General features: G+C 40.4%; 1 protein-coding gene across 4 annotated transcripts in view; it reads left to right on the forward strand.

The window, feature by feature from the left end:
• The window catches only part of GREB1 (growth regulating estrogen receptor binding 1), a 69,372-nt gene extending 57,788 nt beyond the window's left edge, over positions 1–11,584 (forward strand). For all 4 annotated transcript variants that reach the window (XM_054196698.1, XM_054196700.1, XM_054196701.1 and 1 more), the window contains exons 27-33: positions 839–1,043; positions 1,722–1,896; positions 2,835–3,053; positions 5,379–5,514; positions 6,042–6,242; positions 7,869–8,007; positions 9,875–11,584. In XM_054196698.1, the coding sequence (XP_054052673.1) occupies positions 839–1,043; positions 1,722–1,896; positions 2,835–3,053; positions 5,379–5,514; positions 6,042–6,242; positions 7,869–8,007; positions 9,875–10,038 (1,239 nt within the window). In that variant the 3' untranslated portion in view covers positions 10,039–11,584. The remainder of the gene's footprint in view (positions 1–838; positions 1,044–1,721; positions 1,897–2,834; positions 3,054–5,378; positions 5,515–6,041; positions 6,243–7,868; positions 8,008–9,874) is intronic.
• The last annotated feature ends 3,354 nt before the right edge of the window (positions 11,585–14,938 follow it).

Raw genomic sequence — 14,938 nt, forward strand, 5'->3', positions numbered from 1 at the left:
AACTGTGCACTGCATCCTTGTGGATTCTTTTCCTGCTTCTGCCACTGACCTGCTTTGAGGCTTTGCCAAAACCGTTTATCCTTCCTTTGCTTCTTTTTCTGTTCACTTGCTCCAAAATGGTGCCTGCAATCTTGCTGCAAGCTTGAAAAGTGCTGTGGGGTATAAACCTAGATTATTAAACCATTATAAAATATTTTTATTGATCCACTTTAAATTCCCTTTTGTGAACTCTACTGGCATCAAACCCACCATTTTGTGCTTTGGCAGTTTTAAATCTGGAGTACTTATTTGTGAGGGCTTTGGAGAGTCTCTGTAAAAAGGCACACTTTCATTCACGGTCCTTAATGACCTTAGTAGGAACCAGGCTAAAATCAGTTGCCCAGACTGGAACAGTCCTGGATGTCTGTAGAAACAGGGCTTTCAGAAACTGTACTATCAAACTTGGAAGCACCTACTCAGTTTCAATGCATTAAGATTGAGTGATAGCCAGTCAGAAAAGGTTGTACTGCGGTTTTGGAGTAAGGTATTTCTTACCATCTTATGTCATATAGACCTAAATCCTTTTCCAGATCTAGCCTCAAGGTCCCAGTGCACTTGGCAGGTCAAGGTTAACAGTCCTATCCAGTTCACCACGTTCTTACTAGCTGAATAAGCTGAGTGATAGAGTTTTCTTTTTCCCAGCTTTTACAAAAGTTGCTTATTTTCCTACTAAGCTGATTTAAAATGTAGGAGTTTGTCCAGTGTCAGTGAGTCTGATTTATTCTCCTGAAGCATTTGGTTCTGTTGTTTAAACATCCTACACCTTTATACAATAACTCACACTTCTTTTTATGTACAGAGTGAAGATTACATAAAAAGCCCCACTTTTACTCCCACCACTGGTCGTCATGAACATGGACTTTTCAATTTATATCATGCGATGGATGGAGCCAGTCATTTGCATGTTTTAGTTGTCAAGGAATATGAAATGGCCATATATAAGAAGTATTGGCCCAACCACATCATGCTTGTTCTTCCAAGCATTTTCAACAGTGCAGGAGTAGGTAAGTATAACGAAAGAGTTCTAACAAATGCGGAGACACAACTTGGTCTCTTCAGTTGTTGTTGCTCAATAGTGAAACGTAAACATACACCTTGTAGCTAGCATATCGGATCTGGTGATCTGGATTCTCTTGAAAGATGATGTGTCACAGTTGAAGACGAAATTCACTTAATTCAGTCACCTAAAACAAAGTTAGATGAATTGCACCCTAGAAATACTTACTTTCTACTGATTTTAAAGGGAGCTGAGGGTGGTAACGCAGATGGAGTTAACTACTGTTTCCTTGTAGAAATAAGTTATGTACTATTTGTGTAATCAGGGGAAATTGTTCCCATGTTATACAGCTGGTCAATCAACGTCTCTAGATGTTTGCACTAAGAGATGCTAGTGGAGCCAAATATCTGCCAGGTTAAAAGAATCAGTCGCTAAACCCTTGGGACACTAACAAATCTCTACCACAGAAGTCAGGCTTAATTTTATGTGCTTCCCAGTGGGGTTCTGTAAGTCACTCGCTTGGCAAGCGACAAAGTAATCTGGCTCTGGGGAGTGTTAGGGTGTTAAAATCTTCAGTGGTTCATACCCTCGGCTGCAGAAATATTGACTTCAAAAGGCTTTCAAGTTAAAAGCAAACAATTTCTGCCCCTACTTTTCATTTAATGGTTTATGTCCTTGGTTTCAGGTGCTGCACACTTCCTGATAAAAGAGTTGTCTTATCATAACTTGGAGCTTGAACGAAATCGGCAGGAGGAGCTGGGGATAAAACCCCAGGATATTTGGCCTTTCATTGTCATTTCAGATGACTCCTGTGTAATGTGGAATGCAGTAGAAGTTGATTGTTCAGGAGACAGGAAAAGGTAGAGTAATATATGCTTTTTCAGCTGATCTCTTTTAACTTTTCACTGCATATCAGTTTTGAAATTACGTTTGATACGCTACAACTTTTACCCTGTACAAGCAGAGAATATTTGCCTGATGAGAGAAGTATTTTCCCTAGATATCTGCCTTTGCGTAGCACATAATTTAGTGCCTGTTTTTCATTCCTGTCCCCTGAGGCTTGAAGTGCCCCGCAGCCTTTGCTGTATAGCTTGACTCCAGTTCAACCTGGAGTTACTTGGACTGCAGATTTCAGACTCTGTAAACAATACACTGGGCAAGCATGGGCATTCGCATGTACAATTTTAACAGGATTTTTCTAAGGAAGCTAAAAGACTTTTCTGTGCCACTGATTTCCACTGGCTCTTTTGTCAGTCCCAGTCTATATGGCTCCTTTATTAGCTTCCCCAATCCCCAAACAAGTATTTTTGTTTTCATGACTTTAGAACATTGTTTATACTAGATATTTTTATCTATTCCCAGACCGGGGATATGCAGGATTTACAGCAAACCTTCAAAGAGAACTAAATGCAGTAAAAACTGAGATTTATGGACAGTAGGGGTGGGCTAGGAGGATCTTGTAATTTGCACTTAAGTTATGGCACAAAGTCAGCAACTCTCCCATAGTTATTTGGGACATTATCCAGGTAACTTTAAAAGTTTACATATCTGAGTGGATATTTTGAAATATCTGGACTAAGTTTCAGATCTGTCATACCAGTCCCCACCACATAAGCACTAGTTAATTTTAAGTTTTTATTAGAGTGAGAGTCAAAAAGTTGCCATAAAGTAAGACATTGAAGTTATCTACCTGACACTTATAACTGCTTTTGACTGTTAAGAATTGCTCTTCAGCTGAATGAGATTCTGAATATTCTCTATGTACTTTAAAACGAACACATTTTTGTAATTATTGTAGTGACTATACATGGACTGAAAGAAATGTTTCCTTGAAGCAAATTCTGCAACATATTGAAGCAACTCCCAATGTCACTCACTATGCCTTAATTGGAATGAGGAAATGGTCCAGCAAAACAAACAGTGCTGAGATCAAGGAACCATTCTCCTGCTGCCATGTGCATGATTTCATTATGCTGAATGTCGATCTGACACAGAATGTACAGTACAATCAGAACAGGTAAGTCAATCAGTAGCATCTTTCAATAGAGATAATGAACCAAATAAAAGAATTTTTAGAGGAGTTCTTGTTGGCTTTTTGGGGAAGTTGTTAATGGGGATGCAGAGAGATTTTGTTTTCTGATTTATGGTTCAACTCCTTTCCAAATTTCTAGCAGTTGGAAAAAGACATTAATCTCCATAGTTCCAAATAAACCAGTCCCATTTGAATTACAGGGTAGACACAGTCAGCAGTGTGCCCTGCAGTGCTGGTCCCCCAGTTGTCTAGTCCAAGTGGCCTTTTGGTAAACACTGTACTTCCCTCCTACCCACTTACCTGGACTGGCTTACAAAGGAAACAGGGATGTATGGATGAATGGTGCATAACCACGTCTTCTTGTGACATGGAACCGAGATATAACTCGGCTTTTTTTACCCTGAGGAGCACAACACTGGAGCACACTGCATGTGTGCTCATCAGGACAATCAGGAGAAAGGAGTAAATGAACCTCATCAACACTGGTGTTGGTTTCTCACATTCAGTTGTCTCAGAATTACCATTTTTTCATTTACCGTGCCACATAGGATATATCAAATTATAATATTGCCATACACAGTATCGCCACAGTTACCAGAACTGTATTGACTAGGTACTTCACCTCACAGAATTTCACTGATCTGTGGGAAATAAATTGTGGTTCTGGCCCCATTTGTGAGGGGCAAGTATTTATTGAAACAGAATGAAGTAGATATTGCTAGAGGTGGGATTCATTGTCTAAAACCAGTCTTCAGGCACCTCCGGATATGCAAGATGTCCATATGGGGCTGACAGGTATGACATGAAATCTAAATGTGTTTTTCTGTATAGGTGGGATACCCCAAGTAATCTAAAATGGCTCTAGACGCCTAGGTTTGATAACTGAATGTCACTGTACTTCTCAGAAGAACTCTTCTATCTCAGGACGATGTCTTTTGAAGTTCAAGTTTGCTTATAATGACAGGGAACCACTTCTGCTTTCATTATTCTGTGGATAAAGAGATGACCTACATTTCTATTGCCACCAGCCTGACACATTAAAAGAGCCTTTTATACTTGCTCCCATGCCTCTCTTAGTACAAAAGTGTACTTCTTAGTACAGAAGACAGCTCCCAGGCCGTCTAGCTGTTTCACCTTATGAAGCATTGCAAAGGGCTAATGAAGAGAGCGACAATAAAGCAAAATGCTATGAGTACAGGCAGCAAAGTTAAAATGTCAGGGATGCCAGACCGCACCACCCATTTCCTGCCCATGTCTTTGAACCGTGCGTGGCTCACCATTATCCTCTGCGTGGGTGCTGTTAAGCCTGAAGTATTATATGACATTCCAAGCCTGGGCTGGCAAGGAAAAAGGTACATTGTAAACCAGAGAGACACTGGCATTCAGGGATACCAAATATCCACGTCAATATTACTAAAATGAAGGGCAAGATTTTAAAAACAGATAATTAAACGCCACATTTCTCACTGATGTTCACTGTTGCAGTAATTGCTCCAGATCTCTTAAATCCAAGCCCTGGATTTTAATCCAACCGTTCTGCACATCATCCTCTTTGCTGTGTAATCTACATTCAAAATGGAGAACTGAGTCTGAATTTTCCAAAGGCCAGAGAATTTGAATTTAGTCAGCTTTAGGAGTTTACCTTTTATTCTGTTCCGTCTTATTTTTAAAATGGAGCAGATTTATCTCAGGGGTGTTTGGCCTCATTCTGCTTAATTTATTCCTATGTCTCAGCAGTTCTGGTGTATTAAGAAAAAACTCCTTGTCTTCAGATAGTCGTTGTCTTTAATGTAAAATGACATTATTTCTGTAGAGGAATATTGAAAAAACATACTGGATATTTGTATTCTGGGAAAAATGAGTAGTGAGAGTTCTCTGTGCATTTGACAAATGAAACGTAGGGTCTCATCCATTTCCTTGGAAGTCAAACGAATTAATTTCCTTGACCTTATGTGGGGTAGTAACGTATGTAGCTATTTTCTATGACTGCATTATTGTAGTAAAAGGCAAAGAAAATTTTTTAACTCCTGGGTCTTTTCCCTGGAAAGTTACAACATTTCACCTTCTGCTTTCCCCTGTGTTTCTGGTCCTTTTGCTCCCGAAGTGGTTCCCTTCCTCATTCTGGTCTTCTTGAACTCACTGGTTTGCTATTACAAAGCCTCTTTCCGTGACCGGTAGGCGCTGCCCGGGGGTCAGTATGTTTGACACCTGTCCTTTCTACAGTGCCGATCAAAGACCCCGAGTGCTTGTATATGTTAAGTGTGTGATGAGAAACATTCCTCTGAACTGCTATGATTTTATTCTTTCCAGATTTATGTGTGATGATATTGACTTCAACTTGCGCGTCCACAGCGCTGGCCTTCTCATCTGTCGGTTCAACCGCTTCAGTGTCATGAAAAAGCAGATTGCAGTAGGAGGGCAGCGATCCTTCCACATTAAGTCTAAGGTGGGAACTGAGACCTCTGTTTCATCATTGTTAAAATTCTGATTTCCTTTTTGTATGGTGCAACCAGCAGAGCTGAGGTATTTTGTTGCAACACCAGTTGCCGCTAATGGGTATGTCTGCCATGTTTTGGGTTTTTTTTATATTTCTCTCTGAAATCCACAATATTCTTGGCATAAATGCACCTTTCCATAATAATTTTCCTTTAAAACTTTTAAAAACACCTAATGTGTCTCTTTACAATCCAGGTAACCATTCACTATGAGTTTTTTATCTACAGATATTGAATTGCTCATCTTCATAAAACCTTTAGGTTTAAACAACAAACCCCGAAGGGTCTATAAATACAAATATAATTCTGTGAAACTTGGAGACTTTTTTTGTAGCAGATACTTTTGGCTGAATGGCTTTGTTTCTTATATAAATCCTAGAGTTATAGCATAGAGATATATTTTATACAAACCAAAATTCAGATAAGTACAACTTGATTGATCAGGATTGATCTGTACCAGAAATATTTTTCCTCATAGGTATCGGACACTCCAGTTTCAATCTCACCTGCTCAGTACATTTGTGCTCCTGACAGCAAGCATACCTTCTTGGCAGCACCCGCTCAGTTGCTCCTTGAAAAATACCTCCAGTATCACAGCCATCGCTTCTTCCCTCTCTCGCTGAAGAATTACAGCCATCCAGTGCTATCTGTGGACTGTTACCTTAACTTAGGACCACAGGTATTGAACAAAATGATCTGCAAGCAGCTCTAGAAGTGTATAGGCTATGTTTTGGATGAGTTCGTTGATGCAGTCCTTAATAATAGTTACACAGCCTTTGAAGAATAAGGTATTAGATCCCTAGAATGTTAAAATCAAATTTTTAGTCCCACAGAGGTATTTATTAGAGGCTTCAAAAACAGTACATGGAGAACAATAGTAAAGTTGTCCTAAATACTAATGCAGTCTGTGCATTATATTAGATTCTGAATTAACACAGAGCACATTTTTCTTTAAGAACTGTTCTCTCAGACTGCTATAATTTGTCCCTTCCTACATCAAATTTCTTCCACAAGAGTGCTTTACAAATGCTAGTTAGGCCTTAAAAAGCACTTCAAAATATTGTTTTGCTTCACTTTTGACTGATAACCTGAGGCAGAGAAGCAAATCCCAAGAGAACAGCCAGAATGGGAGGAGCTGGCACTAGATCTCAGGAGCTGTTGGCTCTCCCTGATGAGTTTGGATCTAAAGGCAAGGTCACACTTAAACTCAAATGTGGGTCGCATAGAAGTGTGGTACTAAGGTGGTGGTGTTCAGGAGAGAGAAACTGTTTTTGCCTTTTTGCCTGACTTGAATACTAAATGAAATTCAGTCTTGCTGGATTTACTGAACTTCTTCACCAAAACAGCTGTGTAATGACCTTCCCATATATGCTGCTCCCAGAACATTTTGAGCTATATCTTTTAATTTCCTTTCTGGCTGAGTTTTTACAGGTCTATGTTCCCACCATGTTTGGAAAAACAATCTCTGTGGAGGGGCACCGTACTGTTACTGTCTTCATCCATTGCATCCTTTCAGCTCTAGCCCATTCAGCACATGAAATGAGTTCAATTCAGGTCTGGAATTGTTACCAGAGCTGGAATATGATACAGTAAGACAGAAGGAATATGCATCAATATAGGCATCCTGGGCCAGAGTCTCAGTTGCTGTGGGTCGTCCTTCTTCCACTAAATGATGCTGATTTATGCCAGATGAGGGTCTGCCCCAGCTAAGTAGTACAATAGCACTTTAGAAACAAAGCCTTGTGTGGAAGATTCCTTAATTTTAATTTATAAATCCTGAAAGAGTGCTGTAAATATTCCCGGTTCCTAGCAGATTTGGGGAGTAGCCATAAAACCAAACTATACAGGAAGAAACCTCGCGTATTTATGTATATGCACAACTCTACTGATTGTAATCCTATCATAATGTAAATGAAATTAGGCATTTCTAAAGGGTTCTTTTCATGTCTGACTGCACAGTTACTATATATACTTAAGTGTAGATAAACTGTGCTGGGCAGGTCACAATGTTATGGTTGTGGGGAGCTATTGTTACTGCAGCTTTCAAACCCTATCATATCTAAATCTCATGATAATAATAGTAATTAATAGTAATGACTAATACATAGTTAGGAATAGTACTTTTATGTAGATTTTTAATAAGTAGAGGGATGTTTAGGAAGCAACTATAAAGATCACGATATTTGGAGTTGGACAGCAAGTCTGAATTTTAATCAGGTGCAAATATTGAAAGCTTGATATCAAGCCTTAGCTTTATATAGAAGCATGAAAAATGTTAATATTCTTTTTCCCCTCTCCCAATCAGATTGCAGTTTGCTACGTGAGTTCTCGGCCTCACTCTCTGAATATCAGTTCCTCTGGTTTGACCTTCAGTGGTCTCCTGCTATACCTCTGTGACTCCTTTGTTGTAGCTAGCTTTTTGAAGAAGTTTCATTTTCTTAAAGGTGAGCTGCAATTATTCTATTACAGACCTGTTTTATGTGACCTGGTCTCTGAGAACCTGGGGAAAAATATATTTTATATGAAAATATACATGCATATATATATATATGTATATGCATGAATTCATATTTGTCTTTACATGTCCCACCCATCTTTGATGCTTGATGATGATGGCTCTGTACTGTAGTAAACTGGTACATAACAGTGCTATAAGTTCTGCAGATTTCTAAGTGGGGAGGAATGTGGCTCTATATCATTGTACCTAGTGTATATGCTAAGTTCTTACTTTAGGTTTGAAAACTGAGTTTGTAAGGTTTATGTATGACATATTTACCTATTGTATTCTTGCAGGTTTTCTAATTTTCGATAGAAAATGTGTGATGAACAAGCCTCCATCAAAATCCATTTACTATCCTTGAAAATAGAAGCTGTCTCATTTAAAATTTATTCCTAATAACCAGTTTCTCCATGTAGTACTTACAATAGTGGATAGCAGTGGAGACAAATAGCTTCCATTTGTATTGCAGGCAGTCACACTGCAAACTTCTTTTGGATTGTCCTGCTACTATGTTAGGCATTTAGCACTCTGGGGATTTGTTTCACTCACAGCTCTGTCACTGAAGGAAGAACATCATGGCAAATGCCTTCTTGAAACAGGCAGAGTTGTTATGAACTGCTGTGTTTTTTCTTGCAGTTAATACAGTTTCACGTAGGTATGTGTAGCAAAGCTCAAATTGGGTTATACAGTGGTTTTACCAGCACGTGCCACTGAAGCCGCATGAGTGCCAGTGCCTGTGCTCATTCTGGAGCAGTGTCCACATTTTAATCAGCCTCTAGTTTCTCGAACAAGGCTATCAGAGTAACTGCAAATGAAAGCAGTGCTTTTGTTCTGCATTTTTTGAGTGATCAGAGGCTATCAATCAGTTTCATTTTGCATAAACCAGCCAATTTTTATAGAATGTAGCACAAAGTGTATTTGTTTTGGGTTTTCTCCATCTCCTCTGGCAGTCTACTTGACCTTCTTACCAGCCACATGAGCATTAAACACCACATGACTGTCTGTCTTGTTTCTTTTTATTATATTCTCAAGTTTATTTTGTCTTGGGCATTTCCACTTACCTCACCATCTCTCGTTCAGATTATTGAATGCTGGCGAGGTAATTATTTCCTCTTAATTGAGCACTTTTCTCAGAAGCCAGGAAATCATGCATGCAAGTTAAAATGGTATCAGCATGCCAGTTAAGACAGTTGATACTGTTTACTAAAATATGATATTTCTTACTTTGTCATTCCGGATTTGCCTGTGTCCATAGCCACACAGACCAGATTCTTCTTTGCCAGCACATTAGTTTACCGAGCTGAAAAGCGCTAAAGTTTGTGCTTAGTTCTAAGGACCTGTTTCAACCACTTCTAATCAGCAAAGCACAAAGAGCTTAGTCAGCCATCGTGGTGACTGACTTGTGGTGTAAGTGTTTTGCTGAGCGGGGATTTCACTCAACAAGGTAATGAGGAGTAGGCCTGGAACAGTAAAGGATGTAGGGCTCTATCTTGTTTTCTGCCAGGACCCATCACCCCCTCCTTAGACCTGACAGTTTTACCCTTCCTTACCCTAAAGAGTAGGGAATGTATTGTACTCCTGTTTACTAGATGAATATTAGCTACCTCAAGTTACACAAGAAGATCCTAATAAATAGGGAGCTGAACACAATTTTCCTCAGTCCTACATGAGCGTCTTAATTTTCTCCCAAGCCCATTCGTAACTCCTGTTGCGAAAGTGGTGGAGTTCTAGATGCTAAGGGGTGGTGGGAGCTGAGTGATCTGAGAACAAAGGGGATACTCACGTGGGTTTCTTTTTAACTGTTTGCTTAGGTGCCACCTTGTGCGTGATTTGTCAAGATCGCAATTCTCTTCGCCAGACTGTTGTCCGGCTAGAACTGGAAGATGAATGGCAGTTCCGACTGCGGGATGAATTCCAGACTGCCAATGCAAAAGAAGACAGACCACTTTTCTTCCTGACTGGACGACATATTTAATTGAAAGGAGACTCATTTCCTAAATGAAACAAAAGACTAATTGCCACCATCTCATGAAATTATTTTTGAGAGGCTCTGCTTTCTGAACAGAAGCAGGACTGTTTTCCATTGTTCATTAGAATGATATCTAATCAGCAAATTTACACTCATATTTCCAAACACTGAAATGACTTTTCAAATTTGATTGTCTGACAGAAGTTATTCCTAACTCCTGGGAGAAATGCAGAAGTTTACTACTCCGCCTGGCGGAAATCACTTTGGAGGAGGTCTATGAGTGCACTTCTTCTCTGACACAAAAGACCACATGCAAGTTCATAAGCAAGAGCTTTAGAAAACTTTTTGTACATTCCAGAAATAGGAAATGTAAATTTAGGAGCAGATTTTGTTTTACAAGTGTTATTTATCTAACAGTTGGCACAAGGCAAGAGGAATTGTTACAGTTTTGTAGTATACTGCTACTGATTGATTCAGGTAGGCTTTTTATATGAAGATTTGTAAAGTATATTTCTTTAATAGTGGGAACTCAGTTGGAGCCTTAATTTTTGGAACAGGTGCCACACTGGATAGTTTTACCATACGGGACTCTTGGGATAGAAGCATAATTTTACCTCTGGTTTTATTAGCATAAGGAAGAGAGTCAAGAAAGTAGATTTTAAAATGAGATCTGAACATTTAAACCTGAAATTGAAATGACCTTGAGTAACTGAAGAGACCAAATGGTGACACTGACCTGAAAGTGACTTATTACATCTAGAACAGTGGCATTTTCTGGTTTCTGATTAAATTGTTGCACTGGCTGCAGACTTCAGGCGGAGCTCAGTGCACTCAAGACAGCAGATGAGAGTTCTTCTCATCTTCAGCAGTTCTGAAACACTCTCAATACACTTTCTGGGGATATTTTCTTGCCAAGGTGCTTCAAAAGAGTGAGAAAATGGAGACTACATCTGAGAAATTCAGGTGGAAACCTAAAAACGTGTTCTAGAATGGCACCAGGCGTCACAGTATTTTGTACACTCTAAATGTGAAATCGGTGATCATGGTCTTTGTCTAGGTTTTATTCTCTGAGTTGCAAACTTCATGTTTGTTTATAGAATCAGTGTTAATTTCACTTAAGTCCAGGTGCAGGAAGGATGCGTATAGACATTGTGAGAAGATACCTTATCTTTGGGCAGTCCTTTCTTGCTGGATACAGCAATGGGAGGATCATTGATTTTACACTGATGAAATGCCATTGGGTGGCTGAGACCATAACAGTACTGACCTTGAACTGGACACATCAGTATGACTGTGCCAAAGAGCTAATTTAGGTTCATTTACAGGGGAAAGGTAAGTTCAGCAAGTTTGAGAGACTTAGATTGCTATTTACAAGATAACTGCTAGAAATCAGTGTGTTTCTCTATTTCATTGTCCTTGTTTCAGAGTGAGAATTCACTGTGTTTAAGTTTTGTGAAGGAAGGCGGGCATTGTCCTATGTAAATATTATTACCTGTTCAGTTTTCACCAGTTGGTTAGTTAATTTAAACTTTTTAAAACAAGTGTGACATTCATGTCTAATTCATCCTTTACAAATAAAGTTCAAGCTGCATGGACATCTGTCTTGGTGATGTGTAGCACCATCAAGTACAGTTTTGTGGGGAAAAAAGAAAAGGGTTGGGTGAAAGCAGTTAATATAATTAAGGAATGCCCTGAACTGATCAAGAGAAAATACAATACTGCTTGATGGCCTAAAGCATAATGCAGCCTCAAAGGTATAGACTATTTACAAGAACTCAGAACTAAAGACAGTGGGCTGAAATCTCCTTCCCTGTAACCAAATACCTAAACAACTTATACCAAGCGTCTGTAAACTTTCCCTGTGTTTTAGACCTATGATTTGCTTCGCAAGTCTTTAGACATCCATTTTCTCCAAGAAACTGAAAAAAGGCGTAAAGTATATAATAACATATAAATAATAATAAATCACATACTTTCTTAACATTCTCTTTTGCCAGGAAGTCTTCAAAACTTTGATGAAATTCAGCTGCTAGTGGGCTGAAACCATCATACTCCTCAGTGTTGTTTCATCATTAACCTGTTGTTCGTGAGTTACCAACTGTATCCTGTCTACAGCACAGGAGTCTCAGGACATGGCCTCACCAGCCGTATGTCTATCGTGTGACCAAGTGCAATCCTTCTCCATCACGGAGTATATGCGTAAGCAATTGCATATGGTGTTGCATGGCCCATTGTCTGATGGAGCACATCCTGTTGTAAGACCAGACATGCACTTACTATGTGACCAAAATGCAGTTAATTCCCATCATACGACCAGGTAGGTACCCAACATGGTAGTAAAATATGGCATTTTGTTCACAGGATGCCAAAAATGTAATGGTGGATGAGTCAGGGAGAGCCGCTCTCCAGAGCTTCATCCAGAAGTTTCTTCATCCCTGGCCTAGTTTACAGGCTAAGCTCCCTTAGAGTGTAAGGTTTCAGGGAGAGGGACAACGTAGGGTTCGTGTCCAACTGGGACTCTGAAGTGATACAGTAACACAAGTGAAAATCATGATAATACAAAAGAAAATCATCATAAATAAAAACAAATCTGTTTGGGTGGGACTGGCATCCTGTGCTGTAGTTGTTCACCATAGGTGCATGTGCAGGGTTGGCAACCCAGGTCCCAGCTTCACTCTTCTCTCCTCTTGCCTTTTGTGCGAGGGAATTCTTGCCTTTCAATTCCAGTGACCTTTGCGAGAAAACTTGGCCCCTGCCCATTACGCAAACAGATCTTTTAGTCTTTCCTTTCGGACTTTGGTCAAGGCAAGAAGATAGAGCTCTCCATCACATGGATTGACTTGATAATGTAGTAGCAAACAAAATAAAAGGCATTGCCTGCATACTTTTAGACTTTTTCAGCCTCTACCTTCTTCTCTAGTGCTTTCCATGCTTGCTGGCTTAGTCATCCACTATTATCACCTGCAGATAGTATTGTTAGCATGTTCTGTATTGTGTGTCAGAGGGTAAAGTATTTTGTGATTCAGCTTCTGCAAAAGACAGTATCCAAATATAGAAAAGGTTACTGGGAAGGTGACATTATTTTCCTTCTTAGCATCCTCTCTCCACTGTCAAAACAGCCTTCACAAGCACTTAAGCACCGATATCTGGTATTTGAATAGCATGGCCATTACAGCTAATTTGAACACTAAAGGATGTAAGGGATTTCATCCTTCTTCCCTACCAAGTGCCTCCCGTTGTGGTGACAGGGAATGTACAGATCTCTGCTTCCACCCTGCATCTAAAGGCAGCTGCTAAATATTGCTTGAGAGGGGGCTGCTTCTCAAAGGCTGTATTGGTGACACTCTGTGGTGACGTGTGTCAAAGAAAGAGGTACAAGTAATGGACAAAGAACCCAAAGGAATGGTCAGAGGAGAGGTTTACAGGGTGGAAAAGGGAGAGCATGGGAGGTGGGGGCTATGAATGGAGGCAGCAGCACGGAAGAAGCTGGGCGGCAAGCAGGGCTCCTGGCTGTGGAAGTGTTTTCTGGGGCCCGAGGACCCTGGGCAGGGCTGGGTGCAGTGTGAAAGAATCAGGATTTCCACAGCAGGGTGCGTGGCGTGAGCACCCAGCTCAATGGGTCCCATCCATCTGCTGCAGGCTGCTGGCCTGCGGGGCTTGGTGGGGGATCACAAGCCATCCCTCCTTCCTGGGGTCTGTTCCCCAGCCACTGCCACGGTGCCTGTGGCAGAAATGACCGTCCCAGATCTGTTCCTTAGGGTGGTAACACATTGCAATGATCTTAAAGACAGACCTCTGCCATCTGCCATGCACCGCTCACGCTGCGAGCGGAGTCCCACACACCGGCAGGCACCCACATGCCCACCACACAGCCCTTCACTGCACCATGCACAATCCCCCGCCCTGCCTTTCTGTTCTCCCACCAGAGTCCTCCACTCGCACACCGTCCCCCACCCTCAGCAACCAGCCTTCATATTTCCTCAGCTGTCACTGAAATACATTGGCTACACTGGTGTGAAAGAAAACCTGTATTCTTTCCTTTTTCCTACTTCCTTAAGGACACGGCTCTTCATAGAATCACAGAATCATAGAATGGTTAGAGTTGGAAAGGATCCTAAAGATCATCTAGTTCCAACCCCCCGCCATGGTAACCACTGGATTAATTCTGCATCACATACCTATGCAAACACACAGAACCTGTTTTTTGGTGATGGTGCGATTTCTTTCTATTTGAACTTAAATTATTCTTGCAAATACTGTTGATTTATCAGCCATAAATCTCGTAGATGTGTCCCAGAGAAGATGGCACCTGCGCTAGGGCAGGTTGGCAGCACTGTGTACCAGTCTGAAATGCCCCACGAGGCTCATGTTAGGGCTGAACATGCAGCATCTTGAATCTCACCTCTGCAGGAGATGCAACACAGGAGAGTTACAAGTCAGCAGCTGCCTAAGGTAGATTTTATTCTTGCTTTCTTAATATAGCCCTGCTTCAGGTACCAAGGTGCTATAAATTTGTGTGTGTTTATGAGACAAAAAACTTTACAGAAAGAAAATAGAGAAGAGCAGATCCATGTGCTATGTCGATGGCAACTGCAGTAATCTGAAATGGCTGGAGAAAGTTAAACTATTGTAGGTGAGTGGCAGCGTCCCAGTATAGTAGAGCTGTGATTATGTTTAAAAATACCTTAAATTAATCTTTAAGTTGAACAATTACACTATTAAAAATAAGATGACATAATCTTATCAGTTCAGCAAAATAAAGTTCACAGCAAGGTTACCACGATCGAATATTACTATATTTAAATAACCTGGGATGATTACAAATGTTTTTTTTCCTTCTCATGATACAGCATTTACAAACGCTGTTTATAAAAAGAAGTTGGCTCCTGTTTACCCTGTGTCACCA

This window comes from Rissa tridactyla, chromosome 3 (assembly GCF_028500815.1).
Source record: "Rissa tridactyla isolate bRisTri1 chromosome 3, bRisTri1.patW.cur.20221130, whole genome shotgun sequence".
Taxonomy (NCBI): Eukaryota; Metazoa; Chordata; class Aves; order Charadriiformes; family Laridae; genus Rissa; species Rissa tridactyla.